At 43.2% G+C, this 18030-nt stretch overlaps 1 protein-coding gene across 1 annotated transcript in view; it reads right to left on the bottom strand.

Moving 5' to 3' along the window:
• Window positions 1-2503: 2503 nt before the first annotated feature.
• LOC145391490 (transforming growth factor-beta-induced protein ig-h3-like) overlaps window positions 2504-18030 on the bottom strand; it is a 41570-nt gene continuing 26043 nt past the window's right edge. The window contains exons 6-17 of the mRNA XM_080266101.1: window positions 14748-14939; window positions 14041-14129; window positions 13106-13269; window positions 11986-12129; window positions 10849-11062; window positions 10449-10586; window positions 7801-8022; window positions 7472-7641; window positions 5957-6091; window positions 4418-4615; window positions 3994-4150; window positions 2504-3617 (exon numbers count right to left, since the gene is read on the bottom strand). Coding sequence (XP_080122227.1) covers window positions 3349-3617; window positions 3994-4150; window positions 4418-4615; window positions 5957-6091; window positions 7472-7641; window positions 7801-8022; window positions 10449-10586; window positions 10849-11062; window positions 11986-12129; window positions 13106-13269; window positions 14041-14129; window positions 14748-14939 — 2092 coding nt within the window. The 3' untranslated portion in view covers window positions 2504-3348. The remainder of the gene's footprint in view (window positions 3618-3993; window positions 4151-4417; window positions 4616-5956; window positions 6092-7471; window positions 7642-7800; window positions 8023-10448; window positions 10587-10848; window positions 11063-11985; window positions 12130-13105; window positions 13270-14040; window positions 14130-14747; window positions 14940-18030) is intronic.

Genomic DNA, 18030 nt, shown 5'->3' with positions numbered 1-18030 from the left:
GTGATAAGAAACAGGGAAGTGAGCATGGAAGTGAAAAAGTTACTACATGACAGTATTGTGATACCAACTAACGTATGGAAGTGAAGCTTGGACGTTGTTGGAAGGACACAAGTCAAGAGAGAGCAGTGGAAATGAGTTATTTAAGAGGAGCTTGTGGAGTCACATGGAGAGAGAGGCTGACGAATGAGAATATAAAGGAGCGTTGTGGTGTGGATGTGGAAGTGATAGGAAGCGTTATGAGGAACACACTGAGGTGGTTTGGCCATGTGAAGAGGGTGGAGGGTGAAAGACTGACGAAGAGAGTGTATGTGAGTGAGGTGGAGGGGGGAAGAGGGAGGGGGAGGCCGAGGATGAGATGGAGGGATGGGGTGGAGAGGTATATGAGAGAGGGGGGTGTGAGTTGGGAGCAGGGCGGTGAAATGGCGGGGGACAGGGCGACTTGGAGGCGATGTGTTTGTGGCCACCCCAAACGGGATTGAGGCGTCTGGCAATAGATAGATAGGTAGAGGTAACGATTGGCCGCGATGATGTTACAGCTTCAGTACTAACGAGGTGCAGGATGATCGGGCTCCTGAAACTACGACTGAATATATGCGCATTAATAAATACACACCTCTGAGCAGAAAATTTGCAATATGGAAAAGTAGGAAAGGAAGAAAAACGAGCTGCTACACACGAACACAGCTTAGGAAACACTGAGTCTGAGATGGAAGCTGCCGTACATGACTCCTGTTTCGAAGCATGTGCTGAACACATGAAGGGCTCCGAAGCTCAGCCAGACAACACTTGACAATGCCTCGAAGCTTTATGGCCGTGTTCCCGCTGACCCTGGAGATTTCGAAACGTTTCTCTCTCTCTCTCTCTCTCAAAGATTTATTCTGGATATTACTCCTCACATGTTGCTGATGCAGACTATCATACAAGGAAATATTCAGGTGTGGTATGCAAAGTACCGGTATATCACAAATGAAGGAGGTGGAAGGAAGTGTCCCATAGCAAAGATAATACGGCCCTTAAATGCATAATCGACCTATTACTAAATAACTCATGTCTATGGACATTTTTTTCTGAAGCAAGTGACAAACAGTGTCCGACGCCTGCGTTGCTCTTGACTGGACTCTGTAATGCAGGATGCAAATTTGTCAATTCTAATAAACATAATCGTTTCATAAATGTCCCTCAGAAAACAGGGATTTGTCTTCGCCCTCACGTTTCACCTTTTAAGCGTACGTCCGTTACTGACATAATGCACACACAGTACTTGGATAATTAGTCATTACGATCATCGGTCAATGCATTACTGAATGAATTTGTAATGGTACATGCAAATCACGACGGTGAACACTAACGTAACTGTTTATGATTTTGGTTCCGTCTGTCTCCAGCCAGAGCCTCCATTCCGGAGGGGATAGCCACGAAATAATGACATTCACGTCGCCCTTTCCTTCGCCATCAGGCGCCCCTTTCTCCATCCCTTACCATGCACTCTCACCCACATATATTCCTGCTCATCTTATGCCTCATCCTTGGTCTCCCTTTCCCCCCCTCAGTTTACTCACACACACTCTCACAGTCAATCTCATTCTCCACTTGGTTCACATGGCCAAATCACCTCAGCTTCCTCCAGCACATTCACATCCTTACGGTTACTTGGTACAAAGTAGATATGTATAATTACAAAGAAATTGGTAGTATATTATTATTGATTACAAGTACCCATATGAATATCAGGCAAATCAAAATACACTTCTTTATTAAATATATTTTACTGCTACTCGTAGGATTCATTCCTACGGTACAACGCAAGTAGTAGTGATATGAATAAATGTATGCATAATAAATAGGTTAAGTGGATAAAATGTAAATAAACTACAACTACTGGTTGATGTAGTCTATAACAAACAGTATTACATGCTCCTCCACGGCACGCCATCACACAGATATACGTCTCAGTAAATTCTCATCTTTTGCTTGCTAAAAAATATGCTGGTTCTGCAAGGAGTACTGAAAGTGGCTTGTGACCTGACGCTAAAATACCTCCTCCTTGGTTCCTAGGCTTTTATTAACGCCTACTAGGGAGGCTTCATGGTACCTCTCCTTTTCCCTTTGCATTTTTTTTTTTAATATCCTTTATTATCCTTCTCTGTGATACTGATATAAACTGTGTCGATATTAAGAATATACTTATAACTGCATTAAGGCACAATATATAAAAAAAATTGCCTGGGAGGAAGTGTTACAAAATCTCCACTATCAACATAAATACGGTGTACAACGTTACGGACACTGCCGTAACCTGAGTTTCAAGAGGCACTCGAGCAACTCACTCAACCACATGTGAGCTTCATCTCTCACCTTGAAACCCTAACAATCACAGAAATACATACCCTCGCGTTTACCAGTACAGTATAAATATATGTGAATGTTGACAGAATACTAAAACATAAATTCTCACTTTTACCAGAACAGTGTAAACATCCCTCAACACTGAAGAAATACTATGCTCTGAAAAACTTCCTCTTCAGCAGTTTTAACATGTCCTTAACTTACTGTCAGTCACAAAGAAATAGAGTGACAGTTTATTGGTGTATAAAATAAAGCAGATTATTTAGCTATGTTTTCCTGATAACATGCTAGTATCTTATTCTACAAAGGACGCTGCCATCAATTCATAAATCAATACAATACGTAATACTAGTAGGGGATTCAGAGGATGAGGCCAGAGTTTGGACCTCTCCCTATTCTTAGCCTGTGACGCTTTTTCCCGTCATAAATATCATAAATATACAGAAGTAGAGTATGAAAAGCAGCGTTAAATGTTTAAAAGATCTTTATCGTATTCTGGCCCTGTTGGTGAAATATTGTTAGTTAATAGTTGCAAAATAATGTGATAAATAATTTGTATTATTGCTGTAAATCATAAATGCATGATTGTCGTCAACGGGTAAAAAATAAGGTTTTGGAAGTTCTCATAACAAATACTGGAACCATCACTGTACTGAGGGTAACCTTCAATGAGCTGAGTATTAGGAGTTAACACAGGAGTTTAGAACAACACAGAAATAACAAACTTTTGGTTTAAATAATATAAGGCAACATTTTTGAATTTCCAAAACACTGCCTCCTGCCCTAGGCACAGCTAGCTCCCTGAATCGACGTCTTTAATATTCCATTCTTGCTTCCACCAGGCGATTTTACCCAGCTTAGGGGAGACTTTAATCTGAAAGAGTTGGATACATTTTTTCATTAACTCCTTCAGTACCTGGGTTCTCTTAACAGCTCAGTTAAATCACCTGGTAGCAGCAAGAAGAAACTATAAATGACGTACTTGTGGTGAAGGGGTCAAGCCTAGCCGAAGAATAGCTCAAGGCCTGGTGAGGAGAATAGGGGTCGGCGGTCCTGAGGGCGGCCGTTGGGGTGGATGTTGAGGAGGAGGTTGTTGACTGTGTGGACTAAACCGTTCTTGGTGGGCGGAGCACAGTGGGTGATCCTGGCTGGTCCGGCCATAATGCGGCCTGTGCTGGAGCGACGCACATGCACCGGTGACCCTTCCAGAGGCCGCTTGTGGTCCATGAACAGCCAGGTGTGTGGGTTGATTCCAGAACAGCACACGTGTTCTGGAACCAGGGGTTTTGATCAGGCAATTGTCGCATACATAGTTAGGCAACGACTGAATGGGGGAGGTGATAGTCAAGGGGTTAGAGAGGTGATTTGTTGTCTAGAAGGATGCAAGTTCGATCCCAGGTTGCGACAGGGAACAATTTGATTATTTGAGTTTCGTTAAATAGAAAAAAAAAAAAAAAAAGGCTTTACTGATCCACAAACCTCTCAACATGACATAAAAACACCCCCGTTAATACTTTTACATCATTTCTGAATGAGATAGCCTTAGCATTTACTCAGTGTGGACTGTATGCCTCTTCATCTTCCGTCTATCTCCTGTTTCCCTGTCTGCCCATGTCTCTCTCTGCATGCCTACTATTGTCTACTCACCTCTGAGTATGTGCTGCTTAACGAGTGCCTGTTGGAGCTCAGCGTTCTGCAGAAGGTAACTCAATTCTGACTCGGGCAGTGAGCGAAACACGTAGTCTGAGGGCGCCAGCACGGTGAAGGGACCCTCACCACGTAGCTCCTCCTCCAAGCCCGCGTCCTGTGGTGGGGAGGGGAGGGAGTAAGACACAGGTAGTGAGAAACTTTATGTCACTTGTGGAAATGGTTAGGGAAGATGATGGAAGCATATATGCACTGTGTACGGTATATGGTGCATCCCTGATTAGTTTGGTAATATATTCTTTTAGTATAATTATCCCTGCACTAGTTTTAAGTATCTAAATGCATTTTTTTTTTTTTAATAAGAAGAGGAAATGTTATGCAAAAATAAGGAATGTTAAATTCTTGTCTCTACTTCTTTCCTGACCTTGACCATCTTAGCAAAGATGGAGAATTTCTTGTCGCCGTTGAGGTGATCTACGACTGTGTCCTGTGGCAGGGCAAGAAGCTGCTCTACCACATGCACAACAGCCCCGCACGCACGTTGGTCCAGCGAACTGACCCGACTGCATCCCGCTGTTACACGTACACCGCGACCACCACTCAGCCCAGTCAGCAGCGGGGACTGAAAACAGAAGCATGGTCATGTAAACTACACTTATTGTAGTGGTCTCAGGCTAATCTGAACCTGGTGGACTGTAGGCTTGAAGCTACTCTTCCTGAAGTCCACTATCCCTCTTCTGGGGGACTGGAAAAGAGATAAGCAATGTGCCCGGCTATAATGGTGCTAACACGTGTAGGTTTCCCTGTCCAGCAACCAGCTACACTCACACTCCACTAATTATCGCTTCACCTTCTGAGGACGCATTGTTCTTTTCAAAACTCATGAAAATTCTAGTGATCAGCGGGTTGAAAACCACTCAGATTAACCTTTGAACTGACTGAAATTTCCTTGACCTCATAAAATGCTCCACATGTTGGCTGAATCAAGTAACAAAATGTGTCCACCAAAAAGGGAGTAAATACATCTACAATTTGTTGCCAACAATAAAGCATAATATTCAAAGTCTGTTGTTGTGTACTTTTCTCTGCAGCCATGAATTATTTGTCACTAAAATTTTGCAGGCATAATGATAGAGTATCCACGAATGACACTGCTGTGAAGAAAACCTATTTTTCTTAAATTTTCCCTACAAACCTATACATTTTTGTGCGTGCAGAATACATTATTGTGATAAGAGTTACGTTTTATATCTTCCCCCGGCAATAACGATTAGGTTTCTCTTTGCAGTTGTGAATAAAAGTATTTATACAAACAGGGTTTATACTAATGCTTACCGACTATATGAAGGTCAATGAGGCATACAATCGACCTTTTACTAAGTTCCAGTCTTCCCCTAAAATACATTAAGCTATCGAATTTACATCCAGGTCCCCAACGTATTTCTGAGCGAACGAGAGCAAGAGGGAAACAGACTTCAACAGTATGGCTGGCCCATGAATCAAACCCGGACTTCCGCAGCTTGCCTTATATAACTTCTATGCTGTCAGTAAGGCAGGTGAGTGAGGTGATTATGAGTGCGGCAGGTGAGTGAGGTAATTATGGGTGAGGCAGGTGAGTGCAGTAATTATGAGTGAGACAGGAGAGTGAGGTAACAGTGAGTGGGGAAGGAGAGTGAGGTAATGAGCAAGGCAGGAGAGTGAGGTAATTATGACTGAGGCAGGTGAGTGAGGCAGGTCAGTGAGGTGGTTATGAGTGAGGCAGGTGAATGAGATACATATGAGTGAGGCAGGTGAGTGAGATAGTTATGAGTGAGGCAAGTGACTGAGGTAGTTATGAGTGAGGCAGGAGAGTGAGGTGGTAATGAGTGAGGCAGGTAAGGCAGGCGAGTGAGGTGGTCACGAATGAAGCAAAGGAGTGAGGTAGATATGAATGGGACAGGTGAGTGAGGCAGGTGACACTGACCCTGGTGTAGAGGTTGATCCTGAGTGGGTGTTTGGCGTGAGTGGTGGCGATGTGGTTGTTGGCGATGTCCTCCGCCTGCAGGGAAGGAGTGGCGATGTGGTAACTCAGCACCTCACGCAGCTTGTCGGTGTCACTCTAGAGGTGGAGGAAGAGTGAGTGAGTAAGGGATTCATAATAGGGGGTGAGAGAAGAGTGAATAAGGGATTCTAAGCAGGATGTGGGAGAGCAATGGGTGAGTCAGGGATGAGGTGTATTACTGTTTTAAATATCGAATAAAAATTTAATAATGACAGAATCTCCTGCAGTTTTCTATTTTCATTCTGGAGGGTAAGGCAAGCAGTGAGTGAAGGACGAGGCATAATAAGAATCTAAAAATCAAGGCAGTGGAATAATGACAGGCCATATTTTCACTAAACTTGGCAGGAGACATTATAACAAATCTAATGATCAACACAGGGGTTAGTGGCCAGCGAGGGAGGAGACAATACTCTGTCATTGTTTTCTTTTTCACTCACTGTGAGTGAGCGGCGAAACATAATACGAGTAAAAATATAAAGATCAATATAGCCATATATTGAAAAAATTTCACATTTCGGGTAAGGTACCGATATCCTTATGTTTATATTAGTGAGAGAGATAGGTTTGATGTGGCTGTTGACCCATGAATACCCAGTCATATCAGCATCTGACCACCTAATCACCATTCTGAGCATTCAAAGAGCTAACATCTTAATTCTTTTGTTGCCTCTTCTAATTCCTCGCCCCACTTCAAACCCCCACTTCCTACCATAGACCTAAGCAGTGCCACATACAGATGGGAACGAAGTTCGCCTAGTATTTCATCTCTTCTGCTACTCACTTTACTCTGCTGGTTGATATTCCGTTGAAGAAAGAGGGACGGTATGTTTCCGCGTCCATGAGTTATTATCACTGATTGAATGACTCTAGGAGCAAAGTGGAAAACATGGCCTAAGTGTGAATTAGACTCAGTGGAACAGTACTCGACCTATTGTGTCTTACTGCACATGTGCTGGTGTTAAACAAAATTAAGTCTTGAACTCTTGATGTCGAAAAGTCTGGATAATATTGCACTAAAAATTATTATCCTTCAGTAATGACAGCTTTAACTTAACTATTGAGGCAAATCATGCAAGTAGAAGGAGGCTGAGATTTACTCATGTCAACTGAATGAGGGATATTAAAGATGATAAGTTTTTCTTACGTTCCAATCTTTCTCTTGAACACGATACGCAGTAGTAGGTGAAACAAACTGAGCAACTCGTACAGAAGAATTCACTGTGGTCCTGTCCAAACCTCCTGCGTCTCAGTTTTCCACTAGAACACGAATCGCAGAAGTCGATATACTAGTACAGTATATCTAGGTCCTCACCTCTATCGCTGGATGAACAGGGACGAGAGGAAAACAAATCGAGAAAACTGTACGAAAATAGTCTTGTTACCGAGTTTAAAGAGAAACAAAGGGGAACAAATTATAAAAAAATGCATAGAACTTACCGTGATGCCGTCTAGAACCTCCTGTGGCAAGTCGTTTATGGCCTTATTGCTGGGCGCGAACACGGTGACATCCCTCAGTCCAGCCACCTCGCGAGTCATGCCCGCCATATCCAGAAGTTCCAGGAAGCGGGTCAGGTTGCGTCCCTCCAACACCTCCAGAACAGGCTTGGCTGTGGGGGTAAGGGGTTGGGGTTGAGTGATGAGATGATAGCTGATGGAAAAATACGGAACGCTGTAAAAATGAATAGCATATGAGAAGACCAAACACACATACACAAATGAGTATACAGATAGATAGACAGAGAGATGGATAATGCCAACTCCCTCACCTTCGCCAGGCAGGAGAGGTCGATCAATGACATGCATCACACCATTAGTAGCCATGATATCAGCAGCCTCAACCTTGGCGCCGTCTTCTTCGCCAACCAGCAACAAATCCTCCTCAGTCCTCTCCAGCAGCAGGTATGAGTCAAGGAGAGTCACAGTGCGCGCCTTCCCCTGCACCGCCGCTGAGCAAATAGTGTTGGGCAGCAGGTGGTTCTTGACGATGGCTGCACGGAAGGGTGGGAGGAAGAGGCAAAATTATTAACTGTACTGAGGTGGATTTAGAACTTTTTTTTTTTATTAGGGTTTGGTTAGGTTAGGTTTGACATAGGTGTTAGATGATATGAGGTTAAGTTAGATTAGTCTGTTTGGAGTAGATTAAGTTGTATCTCTGACACTGTGAATTAATTACTTCCATCAACGAAGTCGGAGAAGGTTATATATTCAGCCGTTTGTCTACCTGGTTATTTGTTTGTTTGTCCACAAGATACCTCAAAAAGTTACTAATAGATTTCAATGAAATTTTGTAGATAAGTAGGTCATGGACTAAGAAAGAATTGATTAAATTTTGGTGGTGATCTGAGTTTGAGTCCCAGTTCATGACTGTTTTTTGTTTATATGTCCAAGAGATATCTCAAAGTTATCGATGGATTTCAATGAAATTTTGTGGATATGTGGTTTATGGGCCAAGGAAGAGCTGATTAAATTTTGATGGTGATCTGAGTTGTCTGGGATAGGTGTTGGCGGAGATATGCGCTCTCTGAGTACTGCTTCTTGTTGTGCACTGTGATAAATTTTGGCCAGCTTCATGCAGCTCATACTGTTAGTTGTGTTTTCTTTCTTTCTTTCCTGTTTAATTGTGTGAGGCACTTCTACCCTGCAGAATAATTGATTCCGACCAAACTTGGACACAATGACCAGCCTATGACCAAATTGTGTCTGCAAGGTTTTGGTTGCTAAGCAACTATTCGCTGCCTAGCAACGGCCGAAAACCCGCCTTTTTCGTACTTTTACGTTTTGAGCTGTAGAAGCATTACCAATGGACGTAGAAAGCTCTGACTTCTTTAGGCGTAACCTTGAGATCATTCCCTATCGGAGGTATGCCATCCATTTTTCCCCTTTCTCCTCTAGTTTTCGAGTGGCAACCCTGCAAAGCTTGGCCTCAGCATCCCTAGCAACCAGTACCGGTTTTCAAAAATGTCCCCCTAGTTCTGCAGCGGCTTCATGAAATTGAATTAAAGTTTGCATGCTTATAGACACTGACTAGTATTACAACATTCTTTTGTATGTCTATGTGATACACAGGCCAGGTCAGTGGCCAAAGGTCATCAAATTCAAAAAGTGAAAATAGCTAAAATCACGACTATGATCGCGCGAAATGCTAAGGCTCCGAAGATTATTATGTCAGGGCCATGATTCATGGGTGGAATGTTGCACTGGAGTACCTCCATATAAAAATGACATTTAGTGTTGAAACTCGCTTCCATTGGCTGGCAGCGCCACCTAGAAGTTGTACCTCTGGTGGTTCCTTGAATTTCAAGTTCCCAAGCTCCACAGTGGGTGGATGGAATCGAATGAAACTTTGCGTGCTTGTAGACGTTAATAGGTACTACAAGTGTGCTTCGTACATATCCGCCAGGTCAGGGGTCAAAGGTCATCAAGAGCAGAAAATATGAAAAGCGCTAAAATTATGATCTTGCTCGCGCGAAATGCTAAGGGTCCGAAGATTATTAAGTCACGGCCATGATTCCTGGGTGGAATGTTGCGCTGGAATACCTCGATATCGAAACGACTTTTAGTGTCGAAACTCGCTTCTAGCCACTGACAAAGCTCGGCCTGCTTAGAGCTGGCCATCATTGCCTACCGATTTGTATTGTTATTTGTTATAATGGGTGAGACTCAGAGTTACATAGTTTGGGGGCTACAGAGAAACTTATTACGTAATTACTGAAAGGCTTATTGTAATATGATAAAAGAAATGTTTGCTGTGCAGTTCATCATTGAAACACATATTTCTCTCAATCATTTTCATTATTATACTACTTAATTTTTAGTTATAATTGCTCGGCTTACCGTATAAATTACATAACACTATTATGTATGATTTAGTGCTACTTCCGAATATTGATGTTTCTGTTATGTACCACAACTCCAGCTCAGCACATTATTCCCTCAAAAAAAAAAAAAAAAAAAAAAAAAAAAAAAGCTGTTTTATTGGTATTTCTGTTGTATGCCTTGATCTTGGGTCACACTCGCCAAAACTGCAAAATGAAATAGTTTTAGTAATATTTCTAAAATTTCGTTTGACGCACCGTTACTACAAAATAATGAGCTGTAGTACTGATCCTTGCATTACGTGGCAGGACCGTAAAACATTCTTGCTGTATATTTCAGATTTGACATACTGGAGCATCTGCAAAAGTAGCTTTGGCATTACAAGTAACACTGGAAAAAAAATGAACAGAGGGTCTTGAGTCTATAGTGCCTTGAATTGTTCTTAAGTTAATTTGCGCTTAAGAATCCAATGGGGAGATGGTGTGGAACGAGATATGAGGGGAGGAGGACACGGCTGAATATAAGACTAAGAAGAATGAAGTTGTGTTTCATAGTGTGGGTGTAATGTCGTCCATGGCAAGGGCTGTGAGTGTCTAACCATCGAGACAGGCGTTGTTGTCCAGCAGGGCCTCCAGTGCCAGGGTGGGCAGGGATCGGAAGGCTGCATCAGTTGGGGCAAACACTGTCAACTGCCCTTCCCCTCCCAGCTTTTGTAGCAGCCCAGCCTGGTTCACCACTGGGGAGGCAAGAGGCACCATTAGTCATTGCTGGGGCTGTGTGCGCACAGGTTCTGTACTATTCTCCCTGACATTTCATACCAAATAGGTGAGAAACATACTGCTCCTCTCTCAGCTCAAGAATATTAGCCAGCAAAGGAAGGTTGGAAGCAGAGGAGGTGAATCAAGAGGCAGATTTTTGTATCCGACTGTACATTTGGCGAGGAGGCAGGCTATAGTTCAGATAAGTAGCGAATATAAAACAAACATGAACTTGCGTACATTTTGCGAGAATGGAGAACTGTGGATCCGTGGTGATGAGGTCAGCGAGTGTTGCAGTGACAGGGTGGAGGACGGAGCTGATGGTGTGCACTACCCCATTGGTGGTGTGCTGGTCCACCTTCAGCAGACGGGCGCAGTTGACGGTGGCGATGGGCGGGGAGGTGGCGTAGGTGTTAATGCGCAGGGTGGAGTCGCCCGTCACACTCTTCAGCACCTGTTAGTTGATACGTCAGAGTAAGCAGCAGTTCTAAATGCACATCTATACGATCAGCAGGTATCTAAGGATTTGGAGTATGGTAATGGAAAATACGTGGAAAATTATTGTGCAGATGCGATAAATTAGAGTACCACCCATGTTCTGACTCAGAGTTTATATCATGTGCTGTTTCCATGTCCCTTAATAGTGAGTAGCGTACTTGGACATCACAGGTGCCCGTTGATGGTGTAGCAGGGCCTTAAGGCGATGTGACGCAAGAAGCCCTTTTTTTGGTAACTTTTTTCTGGCAGGTCATTCTTGGCGGCAACTTTTTCGGGGTGCTGCTGGCTCACGGCAACTGTTACTACCCCTGTGACAGCCGTTTTTAAAAGTTGCCAAGAGGAGGTCATCAAGACAGGGTTGCAGGGAAACTTTGTCAGAGAAAATGCTTGTTTAATGCCATCTTAAGTGTGATAAATACATGACATACGAGGCAACATTGTAAGGTACTCCAGACCACTAAATTGTAAAACGTTGACCTTTTAGATGGAAGTGACCCACTTCAGTGTTTTGTACTGGCTGTCACCTGGAGATATTGTTCAGGCGAAGGAAACATAATTCCTATGAAAAATTCATGATCTGCTTAAAGAATATCTATCTAGCATCACTGTTTAAGAGATATCAGTTGATACAAGTATGTCATCCCTTTCAAAGATATTAAACAGTGGTACTGTATCCATCATCCCAAGGAGTCTTCTGGGAATGTGAGTGTAGTGTGAGTGAGAGCGTGAATGTGAATGTGAGTGTGTGTGTGTCTGTGTGAGAGAGTGAAAGAGAGAAGGGGTGAATGTGGGAGTGTGTGTAAGAGTGAGAGTGTGTGTCAATGATTGTTTGTGGAACTGAATGTGAATAAGAGTCAATAAATGAGTACAGTGTCATACCTGCTCGTCGTGCAGGTCTGAGGCATAGTTTATACCCGGTGTCATATGTGCCAGCACCAGGGCCTGGGTGTCAGACTCACGGCGGCGGCGGCGACGGTAAAACACCTCATTGAAGGACCGGTCGCCCTCCAACTCAAGCTCGTTCTGCGGGTTAAACGTATTATTAAATATGTGATTTAACTATACGAATTTTATACTGCTAGTGACGAGGACAAAAGTTCATTTTAAGAGTTCACCTCCTCCACCTCTCACTTTTCTCCCTCAAGCAGTTTCTGCAGGTTAGGCAAGTTATAAATGTACCTGATCTTATTATGCGTATGATATACAGGTATCGTCAGGGACATTTCATCTAATATTTCACCTTTTCTACTATTATCACTTTCCCCTGTTAATATTCCTAAGCTGAGAGAGGTCTGGTATGCTTCTCTGCCTAAGGATGAATGTCTTTAATATGATGCGTCAGGGAAGAAAAAGATCGACATGCCCTTAATGTGAAGCAGACACAGTGGAAAACTGTCCTAAAAGGGTAAAGGAGGGCAAGCTTACGGTCCCCAATTTAAAAAGCATCTGAGTCAAACAAATTCGTCCAGTAGCAATAGCAAAATAAACAATAGGTTCTGCGGGAGAAATTGTTAATTAACTGTGACTCCTTTGGTGTGAATATGAGCACAGTGTTTTGATGTTTCAAATATGTGAGGGTAAACGAGAATTAGTAACAGGGAGCTAATTACAAAGATAAAGTAAGCCACATCTCTATTCCACCATCACGAAGGGCAGAGGCTAAGAGCGAGGCTAATTCAGGCGTTTAAGGCAAGAATGACACTAGTTCTTTCACACTAACCCGGCCCAGATATTCGTCCTTTTGCAGCTTATTTCAAACAACTCATTGACAGAAAAAGACAATACAATGGTTCTACAAACTTTCCAGTGCACTCCCTCGTGACTAGCATCATTTTCTTGTGTTAATTTTTTCTTACAACGCAGCATTCATGGTAGAAAGAGAGGTCAATTTTAGGCCAAGTTAGAATCAAACGAATACAGTCGCTTACCCCTACCCCTGGGTGTCAATATAAGAGCAATTAACCCAAACCACCCGTGCGTTGAGGCGCGTTATGGTTACCTCAGCTTCGAGCTCTGCGGTGAATTCCTGCAGCGCCTCGTTGGTGGGTGCGAAGATGGTGAGGTTGTTATCGAGACGCTCCATCAAACCAGCAGCCTTGGTCAGGGTCAGGAAGTCTGTGGCTCCCAGAGACTGAAGGGTGTCGCCCATACTGCGCATCTCAACTGAAATGCGCAAAACAGATCCATGAATGATATACAGGGAAAGAAGAAAGAATGAAATACCTAAACACATGACTAAACTAGCTTTATATAACACTGACGAAAATGCCGTCACACATTTTCATCATCATCAACACCAGTCTAAACATTTACCCTACCTAATGACGGGATAAGATAGGATGTAGAAACAAGGAAAAGAGATGGTGCGATGGTAGGAGCACCAGCAACATCCTGCCCACTCAAATATATAAACTCATTTGGTACGGGGTAGAATGAATACCCACGTAATCTCTTCAGGTCCTTGTGAACTAATGTTCATGCTCATCACTTTAGCCGACTCAGAGTTTAAGAGCCTGTGCTTAAAACTTAAATCCCTAGTGAGAAGGCAAACCACCACTGTTTTTTTACAACAATTTGTGATGTACCTGACGAAGATAGAACATGTTTATGCTCTCTATATCATTGCTGACTGCACCCTGTAATGCTGGATGGAGGCTAATCAAATGAAATAACATAGATATCCCATAACTGAGTTGTCAGATATCAAAGGCTTGCCTTTCCCTTCACGATTTAAACATTAAGATTAACACCTATTTCACCCCGTCCCGACCTGCCCTGCCACGACCCGTCCCACCCTGCCCCGCCATGTTCCGTCCTTCCCTGTCCCATCATGTCCCGTCCTGCCCTACCCAGCCATGTCCCATCCTGCCCTGTCCCGATATGTCCTGTTCTGCCCTGTCCCGCCATGTTCCGTCCTGCCCTGCCCCGCCTCACCTCTTGTGCATCCTGACGCCTCCCTGACGAAGCCGTGGCAGCATCGGTACGTCACCACCACAGTCTTGTGCAGACCACGCCGGGAGTTCCTGCACATAAATAAACAACGTCAGTGCCAGGATTCACCTTCATTGTTCACTGATAGTTTTTCTTAACCCCTTTGGTCCAATGACGTATTTTACATTTTATTCCTGCCATTACCAAACAATTAATTCAACTATTTTTATTCCCTTCGAGTAGAGGACAATTTAGGCTGTACCAAATCACTCCAGTTTGAAAATTCTCCTAACTTGAATGAAACCGTCTGGAGATGGCAGAATTAACTCTCATGTACAGTGCGTCATTGGACTGAAAATGTTTAATGCCTACAATGTATATTTCGAAAAACCAATTAAATATATCACCTGTTTTTTTATCCGGACATGGCATTAAATACCTAAGTTTACTAAGCTTATTTCTATTTTTATCGCCTGAAAATGACAAATTCTACAATTGACAAAGAAACCAATTGGCATAATGCTTAAGATTTCCTTATTATATGCCATGCTTCGCAGTGTCGGGGATTACTCAGATGGAAGAATTATACCATCAGAATTCAAAGGTGTTTAATGGAGAGGTAACTTTTGCATAAACAAACATCTTTTCAATAGTTGGGTATAATTTATCCATTATTCAAGTTCCCACTGCTGGTCTGCCATCCCACTTACCTTGAGACGCAGGAATACTTGTCTCGCGTCTCTGTGCATGACGTCATCTGCATGTTGCCGAAGGAGAAGAGGAATGTGTTGCCGCTCATCATCACACTCTGCCCATCAGCATTTACTTCAACTTCACCATCATCAGTCACGTTCACATCACGCCCCTCGTCAATCTCCTCGCGGTCCACACACACGTTGGGCCTGAGGGCAAGGACAAGTTTTCGTTTATATATCTATATCTATATCTGTCTATGTACACACACACACACAAACATAAACACAAACACACCCACCCACCCACCTAAACACACACACACAACAGGCCGTGTTTACAAGGAACCATAACCAACTTTACGAAATCAAATCTCCACAAGTTACTATCGCAGATCATTTAGTTTTTTGTTTTTTCCTTTTAATATTCACTATGCTTGGTAGGTGTGTCAGTCAATCACACGTACTGTATATACAAGTAACATGTTTTTTTCTCACTTTTCATTGTAATATTCACTCTGATTTGATGGTGAGGTGTTACTAGCAGCATGACAGACGGTAAACGTATATGCAGTCACTCTTATTCACTCTGATTTGGTTGTGACGTGTTTGGAAGGTGTGTGAGTGAAGGCAAACACACAAACGGGACTTATCACTCAACTAAAGCTTAGGAGAGTTTATAAATGTGGCCTCAGAGTGCCATAAGGTCCATCAACACGGGCGTACGTCAAGGTAGGATGGACCGAACGACTCCTTGTGGTTTAGCACTCTCACGCCACATAAACAAGACCAATTGACTCCGTTGAGGCCTAGATTACATCCTTATTATTGCCAGTAACTCTCCCTCACTCGCACACACACTCTTTCTCTAGCTCTGGGTCCCTATCTCGACCTAGCTTTCTCTCTCTCTCTCTCTCTCTCTCTCTCTCTCTCTCTCTCTCTCTCTCTCTCTCACACACACACACACACACACACACACACACACACACACACACACACACATTCTCACCTTTCTCTGGCCTGAACTTAAAATATTGCATCTTTTTAAATCACACTTTATATCTCACATATGACTACATTCTCTCTCTCTCTCTCGTACTCCTCCTCCTCCTCCCCATCCATCACTCACACACTTACCCAGCCTCTTTACCTCTCTCTCCCTCTCACCTGCTCCACACTCACGCCCCTCCACTTCACATCCACTTCCTTAACCTCCATCTTCGTGCGGCCTTCACCGTTTGACAGGGAAGGATCATATTTACTGTGTGTTCATTTTACCGTGGGTTCAATTTACTGTGTTCATAATGTTCTTTCTCCCGTTACTGTTTATTTTACATGTCTCCCCCTTTCAGTCTCGTGGCGTAATTTTGATGTTTTTTTTTTCTGGCTCTCTCTAGACGATTTTCTGCTATTTGTGAAAGGCCACTCGTGCTGAATGGGTTATAGGAGGCCATTTTCTAACCCCTCAAGTTTGAAGTCTCTCCTAAGCTGAATAAAATCGCCTTGTAGCCAGAATAAAACAAAATACATCACTGAATTCATGGAGATAAATTCATGAGTTGTTTTAACACACACACACACACACACACACACACACACACACACACACACACACACCAAAAGGCACAACGTAAAAAAGTCTAAAAGATGGCGACATGCAGGAAGGGAGACATGGCACTCTCAAGAGGTGGTGGTTAAGTGGTTAGTGAAGTTGTCGGCTTTCTGAACTGACGCGAGTTCGATCCCAAGCCGAGGCAGTTTGACGATGTGAATTAAGCAGAAATATACAGCACTGATTTTCCACCCTTCGCCAGTACCATCACAGTAGTTCTGAATGAGGCAGCCCTGACATGTATTCAATATGGACGGTAAGTATTGGTGGCGTAGGGGTGACAGGTGAAGTGTGGCACGTAGGAAAACTAGTGGGCATCAAGGACTGGACTGGAAAAAATATGCTTAAAGTCAAACAGAAATAAAGAAAACAGAAAAGAGAAAAAGAAAAGAAAGAAAGAAAGAAAGTGAAAAAGACAGAAGCAATATTTATCCATAGTTACCGTCCCCTCAGATAATCTACCCTCCCCCCCCCCCGGGCACACACACCTACGCAAAAGGAAGCTGCGGAAAGTAAGATTGTGTGGATTTGAGAAAGTTTTGTTTTTGCTTTGAAAGCATTTGATTCCAGGAGCCAGGTACGAGATGAAGTGCAGTGTGTGTGTGTGTGTGTGTGTGTGTGTGTGTGTGTGTGTGTGTGTATTATGAAACTGCTTTCTCTCTCTCTCTCTCTCCCTCTCTCTCTCTCTCTCATTCACGTATTATCCCTTTATTCATCCATTTACTCAGCCTACTCATTCTCTCACAGTCGGGACAACTCTAGTATTCTCTCCCAGCTAACGCCAGACGATTTTATTCAGTTCAAAGTGAGTGTCGGAGCCTGAGAGTGTTAATCCTGGCACCATTAGCCCTCTCACCGTCGGGATAACTCTAGCACTATAATCCATCAAACGCGAGACGATTTTATTCAGCTGAGAGTGAGTCGTAGGAGCCATATTCGGTTATCCTTCTCCTGCTATAATTATTTTTCGTGTTTATTCTTTTCATTCCCTGCACGTCACCTGATTATTCATTTCATTACTCTTCCTCATATTTCATTGCTCCTCCTCATATTTTCATTCCCTTCACCTGACCCACATATTCTCTCTCTCTCTCTTCTTCATATTCTCATTTCCTTCACGCCACCCACACATTCATTTCATTGCTCTTCCTTATATTCTAATGTGAAAAATAAAAAGGTGTTAAGATTCAAATAAATACGCGCCATATACAAATTTGCTGTCGCGCATTTGGCCTAACCTGACGATGATCCGTGTCGCCTCAGTTAATGGCTAAGTGGACGGGACACCCCATTTAACTAATAACCAAGGAGACTCATTTTCACCTCACAACTATGGCTTATCGATATTCAGGCTGCAAGAGTGGCCCAGTTTCGTCGGATGAAAACAAACTGGTTATACTGTGGCAGACTTGTTTCTCACTCCAAGGAAAGGTATGTCTTCACTAATACAAACAGCAGACAGAGAAACAAACACGCATACCCTAACTCTTATTTATTTCTCAGCTTCCTCTTTCATCCTTTCAACTGCCATTCTCTTCTCATTTATCTTCGTCCTCCTTTCACCATGCCTTCTCTTCCTTGTATTTGCCAACCAGTCTCTTCATCCCTTCTCCCTCCCCAGCAACCCTCCTCCCCTCTCCTCCACATAACACGTAATCCTATCTCCACTCCTTCTTCGTACACTTCCAC

Source organism: Coenobita brevimanus, chromosome 18 (genome assembly GCF_032717465.1).
Source record: "Coenobita brevimanus isolate Jiangsu-jjx chromosome 18, ASM3271746v2, whole genome shotgun sequence".
NCBI lineage: Eukaryota > Metazoa > Arthropoda > Malacostraca > Decapoda > Coenobitidae > Coenobita > Coenobita brevimanus.
Note: the sequence above shows the minus strand (reverse complement) of the source record. Positions and strands in the feature narration are given on the sequence as shown.